The 21,913-nt window shown below is 49.4% G+C and overlaps 1 protein-coding gene across 1 annotated transcript in view; it reads right to left on the minus strand.

Moving 5' to 3' along the window:
• Positions 1-1,206: 1,206 nt before the first annotated feature.
• TGFBI (transforming growth factor beta induced) overlaps positions 1,207-21,913 on the minus strand; it is a 33,736-nt gene continuing 13,029 nt past the window's right edge. The window contains exons 3-17 of the mRNA XM_023195724.2: positions 20,428-20,492; positions 18,090-18,250; positions 17,571-17,735; positions 17,167-17,313; positions 15,023-15,164; positions 11,466-11,678; positions 10,503-10,640; positions 9,762-9,907; positions 8,825-8,961; positions 7,870-8,000; positions 5,462-5,586; positions 4,092-4,194; positions 3,449-3,528; positions 2,342-2,366; positions 1,207-1,844 (exon numbers count right to left, since the gene is read on the minus strand). Coding sequence (XP_023051492.1) covers positions 1,804-1,844; positions 2,342-2,366; positions 3,449-3,528; positions 4,092-4,194; positions 5,462-5,586; positions 7,870-8,000; positions 8,825-8,961; positions 9,762-9,907; positions 10,503-10,640; positions 11,466-11,678; positions 15,023-15,164; positions 17,167-17,313; positions 17,571-17,735; positions 18,090-18,250; positions 20,428-20,492 — 1,819 coding nt within the window. The 3' untranslated portion in view covers positions 1,207-1,803. The remainder of the gene's footprint in view (positions 1,845-2,341; positions 2,367-3,448; positions 3,529-4,091; positions 4,195-5,461; positions 5,587-7,869; positions 8,001-8,824; positions 8,962-9,761; positions 9,908-10,502; positions 10,641-11,465; positions 11,679-15,022; positions 15,165-17,166; positions 17,314-17,570; positions 17,736-18,089; positions 18,251-20,427; positions 20,493-21,913) is intronic.

Raw genomic sequence — 21,913 nt, forward strand, 5'->3', positions numbered from 1 at the left:
CGCATCAGTAGAGAAGCCTCATGAGAATGACATGTCTATTCCCTAGGGTCTAACATGGGGGTGCACATAGGTGGCCCTCAACAAATATTTGTGGAACCCATGGATGAATGATTTTAATGGATTGATGTCATATCTGTCTTTCCTCAGACTGGAAGCTACTTAAGAGAGGGCCTCTGTCTGCCACTACCATTGCTGTATTCCCAGGAGCAGTGGACTGTCCAGCAGTAGTGCTGGGGATATATCTTTGGGTCATTGGTTCCATGAAGTGAAACGAGCTCCGCCTGCTGGAGTGAATCAGCCTTGGCAGCAGGGGATGTGGGTGGGAAGGAGGTCTGTCTCCTTCTCCAAGAAAGTGGGCCAGCCCACCTGTGGGAAAGACACAAATAAAAGCTCTCAGGTGCATTGATCCTGAGCAGTGCCAGAGAGCAGGATAAAAATAAGGCCACCTAATGCCGTACCAAGCATTTTATATGGATCATCTCATTTCATCCTCACGACAGACCCACGGAGTAGATGTGACGGTCATCTCCCTCTTACAGAACAGGAGACTCTGGAAGGTCACATGACTGGCCCTAGGCCACACAGGTAGGGGGCAACCGCACCACAGCCACATGACACCACCTCTCAGAGTGCTGAGGATATTCTGGATGCCAGCGATTACGGGAGCCAGGGAAGGAATCCGAACGTGGGTTGGCACAGAGGGGATGGGCCTGGAAAACCTGGACTTGTTGTGTTGTCAGTGGTGGTCCCTGAGAGTCAGGACGCGTGGGTTGCAGTCCCAGCTCAGCTAATTTACGTGTTGCCGGTGGTTCTCCCTTCCCTGGGCCTTGGTCTCCTCATCCGCATAATGGGATTGTACTGGCAACCACTTCACAGGTTGGTGCTGAGGATTCAAAAGTCCAGCACACAGGCAGAGGATCACCATGCTGGAGGGAAGGTACCTCCAGATAATAAGAGGAATAAAGTGCGGTGTGAAGGGAACACGGAAAACTTGAAACCCCAGGGCCAGAGGAGGGTGAAATAAAAACCTGTTTGGCAAAGACAGGCTCAAACCCCCACGAGTTGTCTGGGTGTCTGAGGGCTGGCTGCTGGAGTCTCCCCAGAAGCATCCCTCGGGGCTCTTTGCTGAGCTTCTCCAGAGCGGAATTGAGGTGTGAAGCAGCATGACCTCAGGCCGGCACGCTGTACCATGCACACGGGACGTACGTTTCTTTGGTTTTATTATTACAAACACACCATGGCTCTGTCACAATAGGGAAATCTGAGCTCTACATGCTCTACATACCATTTCTTTTCTACCTGGACAGGGCCCCATAAAAGCGTCCAAGCCATGTGTAGATGCGAGACACATTTGACAGAACAGTTCAACTCATAGCTTATAATGATGCCATTTCTCCAGCTGTGCAAGGGCTTTACAAAAACTGTGCCAGGACTTCCCATAAGGCTGGATTGCTTGATTCATGTTTTATGAGCCCCATAATACTGAAGCTCCTTTTCCAGGGACTTGGCATAGGCAATAAATTCCACATTTGGGATAGGTCCTTTCTGGAAGCGAATGTCAGGCAGTGACATCCAAGTTTCTGCATGCAGTGGGTTAACAGCCATGTTTAGAGGAACACAATTTAAAAAGTACATCTCTCTCCCTCCTCCCCCACCTGCACAAGGCTCACATCTCATTATGGTGCGGCCCATGTACATTGAAGTATGATACTTGGTTTTGAAAACATTCAAACAGTCTCTGTGGAAATCTGAGAGAAATTGGCGGGGAGCTGCCGTGGTGCATTCCTCCTGTAGTCCTTCATGCTAATGCTTCATCCTCTCTAATAACCTCTGATAGACAGGGGCTGAAAAAGAGAAGTTTGTAACATCAAATAGGTGCAGATCTCCCCATGTCTGTCTAGGACATTGTCAGAATCTCAAGGACCGGGGCCAAGCGGCCTCCTTCTGCTGTGTTCTCCTGCACATAGCAGGTGCTTTGTGGTTTGTGAACCTTCACTCTTACTCAAGGCCTGATGTTCGGGTTTTCTGTACCTATCAACTTGGAACTAGATCCTCATGATGGGCTCCTGCCAAGCCCTTTGCAATATTCCCAGACTCCCTAAACTGAAAACTCACATTAATCCTAAAAGGTTGTTACTCTTATTATCCCCATCTTACGGAGAAGGAAATGGGGTGTTCTGGGTCTGACCCCAAGTCACCCTGCTGTTCTGACTCCAAAGGCCAGGCTTGTTTTACTGCACCATGATGTTCTTATCTATATACAGCAGATGGCAGGCTTGGACTTGCTTGGGGGTGAGGCCTAAACAGGTCTGCAATGACTTCAAACCCAGACCAGACTTACCTAGTCGCACAGACCTCTGGGAAGCCTGAAAGAAAACACAAGGTGTCAGGTTTTCTAGTGAAAGTTATACCTGCACCTGCTTATGATGACGGCTTTGCCCATTGCCACCCCTACTCAGAAAAAAATGCTGGGGTGAGGAATAGAAAGGGGAAGGTGGAACTTATAGGCCCTGGGGAGTTCCTCAAGTGGTCTTGGCAGACATAAGTTGTGCAAGCCCCTATCAAGTGTGGCTTCAGGTGGACATTCCTAGGAGACCCCCAAGCCAAGCTCTCCCACTGAGACTACAGCCTAGAGTTGAGGGAGCTGGGGCTGCACAGGGATGGCCTCAGGAGTAGGAGTTCAGGGCTAAGAATCCTTCTCGAGGGCACTAAGGAGACCCCTGTGTACAACAGTGAAGTGACACGGTAAGCTCCAGGCCTCTGGGTTCAGGACCGCTCCCTGCAGCCTCTCCCCTTGAAGTGCAATCCTTCTGTAAGGCACCTCACATCCCCACGAAGCTCCACCTGACCCGAAGCAGCAGAAGAGCCAAGCAAGGCACTGAGCACTGGGCAAGATGGGGAGCAGGAAAGGAAGCTCAGAAAGAGCCAGAGAGGGTTTGAGAGGGAGGTGAGGCTGGGGCAAGGAAGGGATGGCTCCACACACATAGCAAGCCCAGTATCCCTGTATCCAGAATCCACACAGTGCCCAGGAGAGTCCCAGCCTCACCCACGATGGGCAATGCCATGGACAGCAGAAAAGTGACCCAGAGGCCCGGGCTCAGGGCAGGCCTGGCCACTGTAAGATGAGCTTGGGATGGGCTGCCCTCTTGGGCAGATGGCTTCCAGAGCTGTCTGTTCTCACCAGCAGTGACCTCCCCATGATCTGAGGCTCAGAGGCCTCTGTGTGAAAGCCTGTGCTTTGGCCCATGAAAGTCCAGGAGTTGCCTGGGTTCTTTACTCTGAATTTGACACAGGCTGGGGCTGAGGATGCCCCAGTGGGAGTAGGGAGAAGTTTTAAGAGAGCCCTGGGGAGCAGCCAAGGAAGACAGGGGCTGGAGAGGCTCCTCTACGGCCCAAACAGAGGACCTAAGGCTGCTCAGGCGAGGTGCAAATCTAGCAGGCATCTTACCCTGGAAAACGCTGATGCTTGTTTGAAGATCTCAAGCGCAGAGTCTGCAAGTTCATCCCCTCTTTCCTGAGGTCTGTTGGCTGAAGAGGAAAGAAAAGGCAGGTTTGACCAGAGAGAAACCAATAGCATGTCATTCATAACAACCATGACTGAGGGACACTGGTGGGCTTTCTGGCTCACATTTCCAAAGACATGTTTTCTCTATAATGTTTCATAACTCATGGTAGAACTTGGCCCATGGGGAGAGAGCACCAAGAAAGGTGAATGCACACATGAGGAGAGGCAGGATGGAAGTTCAACTGCACTGGAGGCGAGGAGCACACACTGATGTGAGATGCTGTAAGAGGAGTGCTGGGAACCGCGAGGACAGCATTCACATGAATACAGAAAACTGGGCTGTGTCCCAGGGGAGCTAATACAGCTGGGCAACTCCACAGAGAGCAATGCATCCTCACATTCCTTAGTGTGGTGCATTCAAAACCAACAGCTCCCAGTTCACTCTGCAATCAGTCACACAGGCACAGTTTAACTATCACAATTACGTGTTATTCTGATCATTGTTTGGAACAGTTTTTCTTCTCTCCACGAACTGCCACATGGAGAGAAGGACTGACTGTAGAGCCAGTGGGGATGCGACACTTACCTGGAGGCTGCAGAACGTTGGTGATGACATGGACCACGCCATTTGTGGCCATGATGTCAGGCTCAGCAACAGGCTCTTTGTTGACACTCACCACATTGTTTTTCTAAAGGAAAAACAGAGAGTAGTGGTTGAAAGTAGAGCACATTTCTTTCACTCACTCAGCAAGTGTTTACTGAACACTTTTCATATGCCAGGTCCCGCATGAGACTGGGGATACTCTGGTGAATGAAACAGTCTCTGCCCTTGGCAGACCTTCAGTGTGGCGGATTAATTCAAATCTCCTGTGTGGATTTAGCACATTGCAATCTACATAATGCTCTTTTGTGTGATCCATTTAGTCCTCACAGCAGTGTATGATGAGGAGAGTAGATATTATTGTCCCATTCAACAGAAGAAGAGACTGAGACTGAAGACAGGAGAAGCGCCTCTTTTAAGCTAAGTAGGTGGAACAGCTGGAAATGGAAGCCAGGCTTCCTGCTTTGGACAAAAGTCTCCTTCCATTTTGCCTGGGTGCCTGACTTAAGATTTTCTCACAGGATGCCCACCCAGGGCATATCTATCTCAGGCCTTCCTGAAGGGTCCATGCGACAGACTCAAGGGTGTAGGAGGCACAGAAGCCTGTGACAGACAGGACCCCAGCATCTGAAACCAGGTATGAGGAGATTCTTGAGCGACCTGCTAAAGTCAAACAAGTCATGCCCATGTCTACCTCCCTACATGCATATCTTCCTATGCTCCTGGTGAGAAACTGGTGAGCAAAGGATGGCTGAAGACCAGGAGAAAGGAGCAGAAAGCAGAAGCAGCCACACACTGAAGAGTGGTCCCTCCACAGAGGGGGCAGTGGCCTCTTCAGGTGCAGCCGGGGAGATTTCTGGAGCTCGGCTGGCTATCTGCTTTGGGGACAATCTTAGCGCAGTTCCAAAGTGGAATGTATATCATCAATGTGCAGAGCAAGGGGCTCACAGAGCAAGTGTCAGAACTCGAAAAGCCTCTTGGGATGGTCTGGTTCATGGTACAACTCAGTGAACTCCTGGGTTTGGGGGGTGGGATGGGGTGAGTATAGAGACTGATCTCTTCAGTCACGTTAGTTGCCTACCATCTCCTTAACAGAAGGAAGATCTAATAGCCTCTCTCAGATGCCAAATCAGATGCTCTATTCCCACGTAAATCTGGAAGTTCTTACTCATGTTAACTACGATCTTACTTGATTTCCCTGAAGACCCTCTTCACATTTCTCTTTTTCTTTGGATGAATTACACTCAGAAATTCGGGCTGCATCTTGAAGGTGTGTAATGCCATCCCAGGGGTGAGATATGTCCTGGAGCCCTGGTGGCAGGGCACAGCCAGCCTTTGATTTGCGGGACACTTACCAAGCTGACTTCCAGCTTGTCACCTTGGAGAGACTTTAGCCGCACCAGGGCCCCGATGCCTCCGCTAACCAGGATTTCATCACCAACGTGGTATTTCAGGATGTTGGCAAGTTCCTTGGCATCTCCTGCAGGTTGCGGGAAAAGGAGATAGAGTTAATCCCAAGAATGGTAATTAGCCTGGTCAAGGAGGGCCCAGAGGAGAAGATGTAAGTGATCAGCCCTGAGAAGAAGAACTCCCTGCCCAGGGAATGAGCACTTATTAAGCTCCCAGTGTTACTCAGCGTTGTGACCCACAGTCTGTCTAATGGTCAGAGGACACAAAACACATGTCCATGACCACAAATCTGCCCCTGCAGTCAGTGGGCTTCTGGGTGAAATATGCTCTCTGGGATGCTGGGCTCCCTGGCTGCTGAGAAGGGGTTAATCCATACTCCTCTGTGAGTATGACTCATGTTTCCATGAGATAAATATTTGCTTGGAAAGCTAGGGACCTTTCCAGCACCGGCATCTGGGACGTTTCATCATCAGTATGGCTCCCGACGGTTATAACACAGTAGTGCAATATTTACCCATTCTGCCCTCAAATGCTCATTCTGTTTGAGACGGCTGTTTCCTGAAGGGCGAACTTAAAAGAGTAGACAGCTGTACTGTGGAGGAGCCATGGAGCCGATGAGGTCAGGGCTGAGGGGGATATTCCCTCCGCAGCATCTCTCCTCGTCACGTCTCAGCATTCCTTTCAGCCCACATCAGTGTCTCCAGCAACTGGGGCAGGCATCTGATTGCCCATAAAGGTGCACAGGCATTTCCCAAATTAAGTGTGGGAGGTCATTCCGAAAGTTTCCAGCTGCCCTCTCATCTTGGATACTCCCATTACCAGCCAAATGGCTAAATTTCCCCAGGGCTTATGAATAGCTATTTCCAGCATCTTGAAACTGAGAAGGGAGGAAGTTTTAATGTATTTTGGAGAGTTCACTTGGTTGTTGACAAATCCACATGAGTGCCAGAGGACAGAGCCACTGGGTACCAACCAATTTTCAAACATCCACAACCTGGAGGTGACAAGGTTCCCCTTCCACAAAATACTGCCTGGAAGTGCAGAGCCACACTAACCCCTGGGGTGCATGGGATGTTCTTTCAATATCTCTAACACCTGGACCAACCTTTAATACCCTCTGTTCCCCAGGGGTGCCTCAGGCCTGGGGGAGGGTGTGTTAGGGAAGCTTTCTCCATCCCCCTCCTCAACTCCCACACAATTGAAAATGGAAAGAAAGCCAAGCCAGCTCGGGCCACCTGGGGAATATTCCATTCTTGCTGGACAGAGAGAGGTTGAGAAGTTTATTTCATAACGAACTTCTCCCCTCTCTTTAGGAATATACGTCAGCATCACAGACATAGACATTCATTTAGCAATAAAGAAAATTAAACATGACACAAATTCACCTTGGAGCTGCCTGCAACCTGCACTTTCTATTCTGCTGGAGAGCAGGAAGGGAGGTGTAGACAATGTGGGCCCCAAGGTTTGTCAAGGTCCTTCCTCTTCCTCCTCCTTTTCCTCAGTCTCACCTTTCTGTGAGAGCGGAAGCATCTCTCACAGGCATGCAGCTGAGCTAACCACTGCAACTCCCAATCCCGCTCCACTCGCCCCCATCGTCATGGCTATTATTGACCAGGGCTGTGTGCCTGGTGCTGTGTGTGGCATCCTATTTAATCCTCACAACACAGGCTGCAAGATACTCTTACCTTCCTCATTTTTCTTAGCCACTTGTAACCACTAGATCCCCTCCCAAGCATCCTCAGCTAGATCTCTCAGAGCCATGACTAACTTCTTGGGAAAGCTTTTGTCTGGAGGGATCGTCAGTGCAGGTAACTTCATTATCACTGTGCTCATAGGTCTCCAGGGGGAAACATGCCTCAGTGACTGGGCTGGTCGCAGCCACCCTCACTTCTTTTCTACTCCTCTCTGCCTGGCTTCCTGCCAGGAGACTGAGCTCTATAAACGGCATCAGTGGGCTCCCTCCTGCTCTCGCATCAGCCAACGACAGACCCAGATGGCAACTGGAGAGAGGGAGGCTGGGGCGCTGAGTGACCCTCCTTGCATGGTTCTGACAGTGGCTGCACATGGCACTGGCTGCTGTTCTGTGCCCTTGTCCAAGGCCCATGACCTCCCTGGTTCCTGCTCTAATCCTCCCATTCTCCCAGGCCTCGGGGTAGTAAAGGCTTCCCAGGGTTGCTAGTCCCTGGTTGGCCTCATTCTTTGCTAGATCCTCTAATCTCGCCCACTCTTCCACAAATAGTCTTGTCATTAAACCCCTTCAAGCCAATCCCTAATGTGCCAACTGTTTGCTGCTGGGGCCCTGAGGGATCATTACTTTAGAAAAGTGGAGATGTGTACTTAAGTTGGTCTTTACCCAAGAGTCTGCTCCGTTCTCTTGGTGGCAGGGCTCGGAAGGCTTCATTTGTGGGAGCGAAGACTGTGTAGACTCCTTCCCGGTTGAGGGTCTCGGTCAGGCCTGCAGACTGGATGGCAGCTACCAGCATGCTGTGGATACACACACAGAAAATGTCATCTGTCCTGGGGGCCAAGAGGTATTTTCCTTAAATACTTCACCACTGGGGATAGTAGAGCCCAGACCACTGGAATGCTCACACCTTGGTTTTCACATTCTCCCTGTGTACAAAGAGGGAGAGATTCTAGGCTCCATCTCCTCTCCACGTAGCAAAAATGCTAAGCTCTGTTAAATGGCCAGAGGTCAGAGGCCACGGGAGAAAGGTGGAAAAGAAAGGGCAGAGGTATGGCTGACCCAGAGACTAACTGAGCCTCCAGGGATATGATTCTGGGAGGGCAGAGGGGTGTGGTCTCCAGGCCCTTGTGCAGGTGGCTGAAGTCAGTGACAGGGAAACATTCAATGTGACAGCACTGCGAGGTGAATGAGCAAGCCAGAAATGGAGATAGCAGGGCAAGAAAACAAACTCACAAAGGTGCTTCAGTTGCAATAAACAGATACTGCACGGAGAGTGAGAGACTCATCATGCCCTGTAAACTACGTGCTCTCGGCTCACTTGGAGCTTTACAACGAGCAAGTGATGTTTTCCCTGCACTTCAGTCATAAAAATGTAGTCCCCCCTCCCTGCTTCCCACGCATGTGAGGATTACACTCTCAGAAGTAACCCTTCTTCCCAATGTAAGCTTTCAAGACGACCCTTCCCTTTTCCCCATCCCAAGTCTGGAAGATCACAGCAGTGCACCACTAGTGTTAATTGAATCTCTAAGGTAGAAGAAAGCTTGATAAGTAGCTGGGGCCTCACATCCCACTCCAGCATGACCACTGGGCAGAAGCCCCACCCAGGGATGGGACTAATTACCTAAAGCGATTGTCTCCCTTCAGGACATCCATGACAGTCCCCATTGGCGGGGTCAGCACCCGGTCCATTGTGAACAGGGTCCCGTACCTCCCTCTCTTGTCGTGGGCCGCAATGCAGCTGTTCTCAATGCACAGGCTCTGCACAGAAGAGAGACAGAGAAAGAAAGGACTGGTTATCCTCCCACAAGGGGCCTCCTGATTTGTTCAGAGCATGTAGCAGGGTCATCATCCATGAAGATGAAGGAGTATACATTGGGGTGGGTTATTAAGGCTGGGATAAAATGATGTATTTTCTCAATAAATGGTCTTCCTTAAGGAAAGAATGGCTAGAGAGGCCCCAATAAAGTTACAGAGGCCCCATAATGAAAATATCAGTTACACATGAGGCCCATTGACAATGTTCAAATAAATAGATTAAACCCATCTATTTATTTGTTTAACGGATGATAGCCATCTTTAGTCAAATGGTGCTGGTGGATCCCAGGCAAGAGCTGTGTTGAGTTGTACTTCCTATTTGATTTCCAGGGTAACTGTTGGATTTGAAAACAAAGAAGATACAGCAGAAGAGAGAAGGCATCTTTTGGACCAAGGAGGGCTGTATTTTAGTTTAGGGGGCTTCTCTTCTCATAAGCTCAGAAGGAGTCCGAACTCCATCCCTCCTCCTAGGTGTTCATTCCTAAATTCAAGAAGGACTTGTTCCTTCACAATAAAAGTTGGATAATTGTGTGGTTTATTCTCAAAGGCCTCCAGAAAAAGAGATTCTAGTCCTTCTGCAGGATCTCATTTTGGTATCAATACTTTTCCAGAAATTATTTCCTTCCTTTTCAGCAGCCAGTCCTCATGCAAACTCCTGCTTATAGAGGACATTTTTTTTTACACTAATACAAGTCCCACAATATGGAGTTTCCGAGGAGCATGATTTAGGACCCAGAACTTACATTACGATAAACAAAAACTCTCAGTTTTTTGCCGCCCAGAGTTTCTAGGGTCTGTCCATGGTACAGATACTTAGAGGCCAGCTGGTCTTTAATTATGTGGTTCCGAAGCAAATTCCTTGTATGGGCATCAATTGGAGGGGTTCCATCTGTAAGAAAGGGTGTGGTTAAGTCCAGAGAGATGTGCTCCTGCAATGAAAAGAGTGATGAGAGATAAATACAGTGAAAAAGCCTGTCCATCCTTGAGTTTGGAAACAGGGATTGAGAAACCAAGTGGAGCTGCCAATATTCCTTAACATCTGGTATCTTCTATGGAGAAATAAAGAAGATCCAGATAATCAAGGGTGTTTGGGGTTTTGCCCTAAAAGGGAAGGGCAGGCACACATACAACTTGGCCCCCTTCTCTGCCTTCCTGTGGCTGCAGCTCAGCTGTACCCTCACTCTGACCTCTTGCCTATACGTTGGCAAGTGACTCTGCAAATAGAAAGGCAAGGGAATGCTCTGCTCTCCCAGATGTCAAGTCTTGAGTTCTGAGGAATGGCTCCCCAAAGGCATTCTCTGCACTGCCTAATGAAACAACAGAGCCTCTGAAGTTTCTGCTGAAGTCACATCTGCTTTTGGTTGAGCTGAGTGGAAGTTCTAATGTCCCATGGGGTGTTGTAAATCGGAGAGTGTTGTAGAGGTGACAGGAGTGGGGAAGCTGCCTCCGGGGACAAACTAACAGGGATGTCTTCCCCATGTTACCTTTGAATACAGAATTCAGGGGAGCCAGGAGGGTCAACCGCTCACTTCCAGAGAGATGAGTGCCGAGGCCGGCTTGTCTGAAAAGGTCAATGGCTGTGGACACATCAGACTCTGCAGCCAATTCAAATAACGTCTTGGCTACAAGGAAGGAGAAAGTGGGTTCAAAAGTTAAAAATGCTGTTTTCATTTATCATTCATCCACCCCAGGGCATGACATACATCAGCAGGAATGTCATCTCGTGAGTCAACAACCCCTCTAAACACTGCTGGGGCCCAGCGGGCTCATGTCATCAGGGGAACAGTCGCCTAGAAAATCTAATCAGTCAGGAGGAGAGGGAGGAGAGGTGAGCTCAGTTAGGCAGAGATCAGCCGCTGTCCCAGGCCCTGTGGGCTGCTTGGTCAGGGCGCATTCTAACACTGGGGAGAAAGAAGACAGTCTGTGTGATGGCTTCTGGGGTGTAGATAAGGCCTGCAACCACACCCATAGAAGCATTTTATTTTTCCCTATGAGATTTCTTCACTCATGGACAGATCTCACTGGAAGACTAGAGTGGGGCTAGGATTCTGAATGAAACACAAGCCAAAGTCCATTCAGTCATTCTAACTGGGTCAGTGACCATGGGACAGCTTGGGCACTATTGAGAAAGCACATGCTCCGAGGTCAGCAAATGGCCCTCTTTGCCCATCCACAGCAGGCAGATCTTCTGAAAGGCCTCTGCGATTGTGTCTGTCCCCAGACCCCTTCAACGGCTCCCCACTGCCTCTCCACTGCACTTGCATGCCTGAAACTGAAGATGCATCAGTCTGGTCACAACCCACACATTTGCAGTGGCCGAGAGGATGTGAGCTGAGTCCAGGCAGGGAAGTCGCCCAAAGATCCCTGAATTTCCCCACCCCCGCCACAAGGGATGGCAGAAAGGATGGTGGGCCAGGCAGGGCCAAGACCCTGGAGGCCTGGCCTACCTGAGTCTGGAATGAGTAGCTCATCAATGTAGTGGATCACCCCGTTGGTGGCCAGGATGTCTTTATTGGAGATGATCGCCTTCCCATTGATGGTGAGCATGTCCCCACTGCAGCCCACCTCCAGTGTCGTGCCCTCTAGGGTCTCCAAGGACAGCCCCGCAACGATGGCTTCGGCACACATAGCTGACTTCAGGATGTGGTTATTCAGCAGGTCTGAGGGCCAAACAGACTCAGGTCAAGTCAGAATCCGCTCCAGCATGACCTCAGGGGCTGCTTGCAGCCTGCCCACGCTGTGAGGATCCTGTTCTCTCAGATGAGGACCCTCAGATGAGGCTGGGGCACCACAGGGCCCAGATCCTCCTCGCCTCCTGCCTGCTGTCCTAGAAAACCAGCTGGGGCTCTGTGGCCAGACTGCCTGCTTTGAATCCCATGGCCACTTTCCAGCCGTGGGACACTGGGTAAGCCATTTAGCCTCTTTGAACCTCAACTTCCTCATCAGTCAAGTGGACATAAGAATTGCGTTCATCTCGTAGGGCTGCTGTAGGGTTGACATGAAATTCTGAATGTAAAGCACTCAGCACAGTGCCTGACAACAGAGTAAATGCTCAACAAATATTAGTGATTAGCTTATTTGTAGCTGAACTTCAGGGATACAAGAAAAACTCAAGAGAGCCTACCGTGGGATTTGAGAAATCCACTGACCTTTATAAAAATGTAAACTGTAGTAGGAAAAAATGATAAGTGTACACATGACAGTTTTGAATTATTTGTACACTTTATTTGTCCAGATTTCTATTCATTTAGCCCAAGGGTCCACTAGCTGCCAGGATATATCTTAAGGTTTGGTGATCAGTAAGACATGGCCTTTGCCATCCCATTCACCATACCCATAAATAATAAGTATAATCATTTATTTGCTTGTCCAAGTGCTACGTTAGGGGGCAGGGCAGGGCTGAGGCCCGAGGGGGACTCCCGACCCATCATGACTCCTGCTGGCCTCCATTGCCTCGGAGAGCCCAGACAGGCTGGACAGAGGCGAATGTAAGGACCAGTCAAGGAGGAAGAGGCCCTCCCCACCCCAGGCTGAGCAGGTGGCCTGGACTGCTGCTCACCAAGGTCACCAAGGCTCTTTGTCCCACATTCTCACCACGGAGGCGAGTTTCAATCTGATCCTGAGTGTGGGAACCAAAACCACACTGTCATGGGCAGGAGGAAGCTCTGAGGCCCTGCAAGACATCGGGCTGCTGCAGATGAGCTGATGGCCTTGAAAGCCGGTGCTGGCCACATTCAGCCAGAGGGAAAGAAAAAGGGTGAGAAGGCTGAAGGCCTATGGGAATGAGGCCTTGGGGACTGAGCTTCTCAGAGAAGGAAGGTGAAATCCGGGGTGTGGTAGAGGAACCTGCCAGGGCCACTTGGAGGGTGAGCAGGGCCAGGGCTGGAAACCAGTCTTCAAATGGGACATACCACTAGCCCTGGCTGCTTCTTGCCTGCCTGCCTGCCAACCTGCTGGTAACAGCAGGAGACTGTTGGGTGTGGGGCAACGACCTCTTCCTTTCAGTCTGCAGCCACGGCACCAAACAGAGTGTCCTCGCTCTGAACCAGCCAGTTATTGATTAGGAAAAGGCAGATTTGCAAGAGGGAGGAAGTAGGGGCTTTTTTTTTCTTATAATTTATAATAAGGAGTTTTTTTTTTTTTTTTTCTTTTGAGAGAGTCTAGCTTTGTTGCCCAGGCTGGAGTACAGTGGCATGATCTGGGCTTATTGCAACTTCTGCCTCCCAGGTTCAAGTGATTCTCCTACCTCAGCCTCCTGAGTAGCTGGGATTACAGGTGCCTTCCACCACACCCAGCTAATTTTTGTATTTTTAGTAGAGATGGGGTTTCACCATGTTGGCCAGGCTGGTCTTGAACTCTCAGCCTCAAGTGATCTGCCCGTCTTGGCTTCCCAAAGTGCTGGGCTTATAAGCATGCCTGGCGTATAGTAAGGAGTTCTGAGGTCTCCAAACAAAAAATCTGCTCTGTACAAATCATGTTTTAATAGGGAATACAGTTCTAAAAGCCTTTGGGCCCCTTGAGGCTGTGTGTGTCCCGACACCTGCCCTCATTCCCCATTTTGTGCTGTGAGTATCTCTGTCATTGCAGTCACCAAATCAGATGCCAGCAACCTGTTTTAAAGCCTGCCGTTTCTACTAGGTCTTAAGTTCCTTGGAGGCAAGGGCTGTGCTGTATTCATTTTCATGGCCTCTGTCCCCAGTGCTGGCCAGGCGCATAGAAGTACCATAATCATCTGGACACAGAACAAATCCTGTCTTCCCATCTGTGCTTTCAGAAATATGCCCTTTCCCATTCCTGCACAGATAGAAGGAGAGCACTTTAAATGTATAGCGTGTCTGAAATGCATTAGACATTTTATACAGCACATTGACAAGGTGGGTTTAAATAGATTCAAAAGAAATGAAGTGATCCTGGAATATGTTTGAGAGGAAAAGTGTGATGGGGTGCACCAGAGACGTGGGGCATACCCTGCGTTTCAGGGGACTCAGGCAGCAGCTTTGTGCTCAAGGCCTTTCAGAGGTCCTGGAGTAGAAAGGGGCAGGGTGGGGGAAGGCAGAATCCTCCTTTCTCATCTCCAAAAGGAAAACATGTGAAAACATGTTAGCTCCTTCCCTCTCCTGCAGCAATAATCAAGGCATTGCCTCACTTAGCAGCTCATTGAGGAGGGCATGATGAAATCTGAAATGGAGAGTCAAAAGTTGACTACGACTGTTTTTTGTTTTGTTTTGTTTTTCTTGTTGTTGTTGTTTTGAGATGGAGTGTTGCTCTGTCACCCAGGCTGGAGAGCAATGGTGTGAACTCAGCCCACTGCAAGCTCCACCTCCTGGGTTCAAGTGAGTCTCCTGCCTCAGCCTCCTGAGTAGCTGGATTACAGGCACCCACCACCATGCCCAGCTAAGTTTTGTATTTTTAGTATAGATGGGGTTTTGCCATGTTGGCCAGGCTGGTCTCAAATTCAAGACCTCAGATGATCTGCCCGCCTCGTCCTCCCAAAGTGCTGGGATTAAAGGCGTGAGTCACTATGCCTGGCCTATACCGGGTTTTTAACTGTAATTTTGGTTTATCCATAAGGCCCTTAGCCACAGAGAGGAACAGTGAAGAGTCGGCGTGAGGAATTCATTTCAAGGGTGCCAGTATCTGTCACCTCCACACCTGTAAGCTATTGCTCTACCTGTTAGCCTTGCTCTGGCCTTGGCCATTTGAGCCTTTCACTCTCCTTGTTTCTGGCCAGGGCCAGCTATGGGTCTCTAGCTATGTCTCTCTTCAGTCCAGCTGTCCCTAGACAAAAGCTGCTGCATTCTGTACTCAGCCCTCAGAGCAGCGTGGCTGCTGCAGAGACATGGTTAGCTGAAGCAACGGGATAGGATGACCCCAGCCCATGGCTGCAGTGGACATCCTGAGGGTCACCTCATGGCAGGTGGCATGTCCGTCTCGGACTAGAGCAGGTTTTGGGCTCAGTCTAGCTGCACAAATGAGGCAGCAGCAGGAGCCAAAGGATGCTCACCTCTCAGGGCTTCTGGGTCGCCCAGGATACGGTTCAAAGTCTCACTAGGGATCTTCTCGAAGGCCTCATTGGTTGGGGCCAAGAGCGTGTACTGGCCATTACCTTCAAGCATCGTGTTGAGCCCTGATGCAGCCACAGCAGCCTACAGGGAGGACAGAAGATGGAGTACTCCGTGAAGACTCTAGCATTCCCCACAGAAGATGCACACACAGCTTCGCTGGTTCCTCGCAAGAGCTCAAGGCTTTTGCAGAAGCCCAAGACAAAAACAGAAGCCAAACCCAAGCTCGCCAATGACCCCCGGGGGCCTTGCTGGGCCTGAGCTCCAGCCAGCCTGGTCATCTTTCACATCCTTAACCTGTCTTTCCTCTTCCTGCCCCCAAGTCCTTGACCCTGCTGTCCCCTCTGCTCTTCCCTCTTTCTTTGCTTCTCCGATTGTATTCCTTCTTCTACTAAAATATCATTTCTTTGGGAGGTCAACTTGGCACACTTCCCACCTCATCCCACAGCCAGACAAAGGTGTGTCTGTCTGCTGTGCCTATACTCATGGCTTGCAGCCCTCCTCACACTGTCACTCAACAGTTATTGGTAATCACATACATGAGCGCATGCATGGAAGGATCACACCACCCATTCTCTACACAGCTGCCAGAAGGATCTTCTAAAGGCCTGAGTGGTTTCCTGCTGCGCCCAGGATGGAGACGGACTCTTTCCCAGGTCTGCAAGTCCTGGAGGATCGGGCCTGGCCACGCTGGCCTTGCCTTTACCTGTTGTATGCCCTTCACATGTGACCTGACCCACTGGCCTCCCCCTTGCCCTTCCTGCCCTGAGCCTTTGCTATTGCTCTCCCCTCTACTGGGTGTGCTCTTGCCCCAGCATTTTGTATAATGGACCCATTCTCATCCTTTAGACTACAGATCAAAAGTCACCTCTTCCAGAGAGAACTCCCTGACTTTCCAATCCTCCCTGCACTACTGTCACTCCCTATTTACCCGCCCACTTGACAAAAATTATCACAGCCCATGGCTACCTTGTTGATTTGTTTGTTGTCTCTCTCCAGATAGAATATTAGCTCCACTGAGAATAGAACTTTGCCTGACTTGTTCACCTCTATACTCCTGGAACATAGACCCACCTGGGAAGTAGCAGGTACCTAATAAGTGTGTGTTATAAGAAGGGAAGATGGGCACAATGGAGGGTCAGAAGAGGGAAGGAGGAAATATTTACCAAATCTAAATAGTAAGAGGAGGTGACGCAAAGGGATCAATTGCTGTTCCTGTGCTGCCAACTATGTGGGAACATCATTTTCTTGCAGATCCCTGCCCTTCAAGCAACCCAGAAGAAAAGCATGGGAGAGGAGCTTAGAGAGCCAGACTCCCAGCTAACAGCCATCTGCGCTTGCAAGGTCCATCAGTACTAGGCGGCCCCAGTGTGTTTTTCTCTCTGTGTTGGAGATCTCTAGGGAGGGACCACCCCACTCCCACTTGTATCCTTTGTGGTTAGGAAGTTCTCCTTGAATCAAGGCAAAAATCCTGACAGGGCAGCCTGCCTCCACTTCCTCCTGAGCAGCCCTTGCCAAGAGGAACATGCCTTCCCCTCCAGTTGTAAGACAAATGCCTGCTGGGCATGGGGGAAGGAACTGTATTCTTGTGGCCCCAGAGCAGTCAGAAGCCAGGCTGGAAATTAGACCCTTGACTTCTGTGTCCACACTGGTGGCCTCTCTGCTGTTCTGGGCTCCAAGAGAACATGGGTATGGTTGGAACCAGAGTCCTAGGGTGGGGACATGCGATCCCAAAGCACACACAGCCTGATAGGCCATTTATTCTAGTCCCCCATGTGGGAACTGCCACCTCTGGAAGCCATAGTGCAGGTCCAGGGCTCAGAGGACCCTGTGCTGCTGCAGCCACACACCACTGACATTTCCAGGGGAGGCAAGGAAAGGAACACTTTACAAAGAAGACAGATGGGGAATTTCACAGGTTAGGTCAAGCTGAACGTCTGGTCAATGGATTCTCCATGTTCAAGGGCATTCAGGGGAACCTGCTCTATGTTCCCCTACATAAGCCATCCTCTACCCCTCCTGCAGAAGAGTTCCTGCTAGGGTTATGTGTCCCAAGCCTAGGCCTCCACGCAGAGCAGTCCCTTACCCGAAGTGTCTCAAAGGTGTCCTCAATCTCGATGATCTGCTGGATGTTGTTGGTGACGGTGGAGATGACCTTATCGATGAGGTGCACCACCCCGTTGGTTGCATGGTGGTCGGCTTTCAGCAGCCGGGCGCAGTTCACAGTTACAATCTGCCCAGAGAAGCAGCAAGGATGAGCAGTCAACACAATACAGGCATAGTCCCAAAGCCCCAGAAGGAGAAAACAGTGTTTTCAAACACAGTAGCAGAATGTGGGTTTTACAAGCTGTGGAATAGAGGGCCCAAGGAGAAGCAGGCACAAAGGGGAGGGTTGTCTACAGCTTAAACCCCAGAAACCAGCCCACCCATGGAATCGAAGTGGGTTCCTTGTGGACCAAGGGCCATGCAGTATGACTGGGGATCCCCTACCCCGTTAGGATAGTGATGGATCTGGATGTCGGAATTCTGGTACATGGAGGTGAGGGTCATGCCGTGTTTCAGCTCATCAGTCAGGACTCGCCTGCCCACCATATGGTAGCGGAGGGCATTGAGCAGCTCAATGTTGACATTGCTGACCAGGGAGTCCAGCACTTCCTAGGAGGAAGGACAGGGTGTCAGTTAGGGGCTGCAGACTCTATGTTCAAGAGATGGGTCCCTGCAACTCTGGGAAACATGTTCTCAGCCCCCATGAGCCCAGGCCTCTCTTCTGCCAAGGATCCCTCCTCAGGAAGCACCCAAGTCTTTCTGCCCAGTGGGCACAGGGGGCATTAGACGCAACCTGCTAAGACATATTTTAGCTCAAGTTCCATAGCCTTTTCTAAGGCGTTAAGGAAAAAGCTTCCTGAAACAGTAGGAAATGACTGTAGACTCCCATTCATCATGCCCACCCCTCGGGGAAGTAAGGCAATTCCCCATAAGAGTCCCCTGGGCAGACAGAGGTCATCTCACAGCTGGCAAGGAGGCCCAGGCCTCGTTGCTAGGGGCGAAGATGGTGAAGCTGCCGGGCCCCTCCATCTCAGGCCTCAGCTTCTCCGTGCGGTCCGTGTACAGCTGAGTGGTGGTGGATCCAACAACTCCCAGGGTCTCGTAAAGGTTTGAGAGTGGTAGGGCTGCAGGAGCAGAAGACAGAATGAGGGATGCCCTCCAGAGGTCCAACCCAACCAGACCTTCCCTTCCCTGCCAGAGAGCACAGTACATCTGCAGGTGGAGAGGACGAGGAGGCATGTCGGAAAGCCCAAAGACAGACTGTTTCTAGGGTGCTTAAGGCTTGTTACAGTCTTCTTAAAACAACTCATGAACTCAACTAATTGGTGATTTTTAATACAAACACAGCAGAGCAAAGCTCTTGTTCCCAGACGTTTAGATAACAGAGGCAGGAATGTACATTGAAAACAGATATCCTAATTACAAACTAGTCTTATAGATTTACCTGTTTATTGAAACTGGTTCTCTAATGGCTTCTGTTAGAATGAGAGACTATTATAAATCTCCAAAGTACTGTGTGTATTTGCAGGTAATGAAATGTTATTTCTTAAAGTAGCTTGAAGTTTAGAAGGGATTTCTCAGACCTTATAAGACCAAAATGAGTTTCATGTTCATTTGTTTTTTTGTTTCTTAGACCAAAATCTTAATATTCATTTTGAAGGGTCTGAAATTAGCGTTCAGAGTTGAGCTCCCCTTCTAAGGTCAATCTTTCTTTTCCCATCCCATTTCCCCACCTGTCCCTCAACTTGACTCAGTACCTCCATGGCCCCACCCACACCAACCTCTACCATCACATACTCCAGGGACCTTGGCACCAACCAAATTGCCCTCCTTCCTGTTACGTCTCAGTCCCACGATTTATTTATTTATTTATTTATTTTTGAGATGGAGTTTCACTCTTCTTGCCCAGGCTGGAGTGCAATGATCCTATCTCGGCTCACTGCAACCTCTGCCTCCTGGGTACAAGCGATTCTCCTGCCTCAGCCTCTCAAGTAGCTGGGATTATAGGCGCCCACCACCATAACCAGCTAATTTTTTTGTATTTTTAGTAGAGACGGGGTTTCACTATGTTAGCCAAGCTGGTCTCAAACTCCTGACCTCAGTTGATCTGCCTGCCTTGGCCTCCCAAAGTGCTGGGATTACAGGCGTGAGCCACTGCACCCAGCCCAGTTTCATGATCTTTAAGAGACAAGGTCTCACTATGTTGCCAGGGCTGCTGGTCTCGAATCCTTGGCTCAGGTGATCATCTTCCCTCGGCCTCCTAAACTGCTGGAATCAAAGGCAGGAGCCACTGTGCCAGGCCTCAGTCTCACATTCTTAACTAAAAAAAATAGCCAATATAGTTGGCCCTTCATATCTGTGGGTTCTTCACCCACAGATTCAACTAAACATGGACCAAAAATATTTTATAAAATACAATAAAAATAACACAAAAATTAAAAGAGGATATAACAACTACTTACGTAGGATTTACATTATATTTGGTATTATAAGTAATCTTGAGATGATTTAAAGTATATGGAAGAATATGCATAGATTACATACAAATACTATATCACTTTATATCAGGGACTTGAACATCTGAGGATATGGCATCCTAGAATGGGTCCTAGAATCAATCCCCGATAGATACCAAGAGATGACTCTATTTCAAAATTAAAACAAAATACTAACTCCCCTGTACAGTCACTTGTGTGTGGTACTAAAAGAAAGGCTCTAATAAAATTCACAGGTGCCATGCTGTCTTTCGCCCAACGCAACCATTTGTGGGACTCTCTGCTGACTCTGGGTGAGCCCACCTGTCCTGTGGCTGTTCTCCCTGCTGAACTTCAAAGGGCCAAGTTTAGACACAGGGAGATGGGGATGGCTTGGAGTTGCCAGCCCACCAGAGATCCCCTCCTCCCACATCCCATCTGCTCTCTAGCAGGGCTGATCAGAAACTGATGGCCTATCAGGCCGACCCTGCTGGATGTGTTTAGAATCACTCCTAGCCAGAGGCAGAGGCCAAGAGCCAAGAGCCTGAGCCTGTGCCTACCAGGAAGGGCATGGACAGGCCACAGTTGGAGTCTGCTCCACCAGTGTGGTAAGGAGGCCAGAAGGAGCAGCTCAGGAAATGCACTGTTTCCAGCTTCCATCCTTAGCCGCTTGCATAGAGCCTAGGGCCAATGGGCACGTGGGGAGAATGCCACATCCTTGTGCCACCGCCCCCATTCACACTCTGCTGCCTTTTATGTGGGGACTCCTCTCTCCCACCATTCCCCTCCACCCACACCAACAGGCGAGGCCCGGTGGATTCATTCACCTGCTGGACAGCCCTTCTCCCCAGGAACCTTTTCATATCCAGGACAGCACTCATAGCTGATGACTCTGTAACAAGACAATCATACATTGTGTTAGGCAGGGCTTCACTGTTCCTCACAGGTCATCGGGCCCCTCTCCACAAAGTCACCTCCACAGCCAAGGAAGGGGAATGGTGGGTGAAACACATTCCTCTCAGGAGTCATTTGCTTAGTCATAGGTCTGCCTTTCCTGAGCAAGGAGAGTCTCACGCCTCCTCTGCTCTGTAGAATGTTCCTGGCAGCTGCCAATACCTACAGCTAACCAACTGGGAGAACACAGGACTCTGGCAGCCTAGTCAATGTTGTGACTAGAAAACATAACACACCAAGGATTTTATCTCAACATTATTCACAGGAAAAATCCAATGGTGAGTGTTCCTGAAAGGGAACAGGAAGGAACAGAAAGGGGCCTGCACCAGCTCTGGCTCTGAGACTGTCACTGACCAGCGGGGACATCCCCAGCCAATTTCATCATCTTTCTGGTTCTCCATTTCCTCATCTGTAAAACACATATGTGTATCAGGCAGTGGTCATTAAATCTCTCATGATTTTCTAGTTCTCTGATCGAATAACCAAAGAGGGGAGCATATATACAATAATCAAGTTTTTCTCTGTCTTCACAATCAAATTTTAAACTTTAAAATTAAAGCAAAGCTCCTCTTATGAAGATACTTTTTATTTTTAAATAAAAAATTAATCAATAAAAACTTTTTTCTGGTTTGAAATTGAAAATATATAAACATTGACCACTGTCTGGAGATCTGAAATACACAGCTTTAATGAACCAATATTCTGGGGATGCCTAAAACACTGAGAATTTCAAATAATATTGCAAGGAAGGAAGCATTCTGAAAGCCCACACCTAAGAAAGACTTGCTTAAAACCAAATCCCTAGGTTCTGCTGAAGGCTACCCTGTACCGGCAGAGTGAGCACGACCTCTACTCAACAGGCTTGGAACCAAATGCAAACAGCCAGTCCTTCCCTTTCCTTTCTTCTACATGGATATGCCCTTTGAGACAGGAAAGGACTCAGACTTTAATTGCAGCGGGTTTTACCACAGAAATGCTCACTGTGGGACTCTCACACGACGTTTAATGACATCACCAGAAAAGAAACAGGCTGACTGGGAAGAAATACAGGCTTCAGGGCTCTGGTGGGGCCTCTGGAAGGTGCTCTCAGTGTGCCCGGGACATCCTGCTCTTGTTCATTTTTAAATGGAGTCGTCTCAGGGAAGACTTAGTTAAGCGAAGATGAAGGCTGATTCATCTGTTATCCAGGGGGTGTTTCAGAGACAGATCAGCTAAGATGCTCAGGTGGCCAGGGAGTTGCAGCTGTCACTTTGCTAGAAATGGGCCCCCAGGAAATGACTGAGGAGTGACAAGCTACGCACATTCTTTTTTTTTTTTTTTTTTCCTGTTTGCTTCCTCCTCCTTCCTTCCTCTTTTGCT

The sequence above is a fragment of the Piliocolobus tephrosceles genome, chromosome 4 (assembly GCF_002776525.5).
Source record: "Piliocolobus tephrosceles isolate RC106 chromosome 4, ASM277652v3, whole genome shotgun sequence".
Taxonomy (NCBI): domain Eukaryota; kingdom Metazoa; phylum Chordata; class Mammalia; order Primates; family Cercopithecidae; genus Piliocolobus; species Piliocolobus tephrosceles.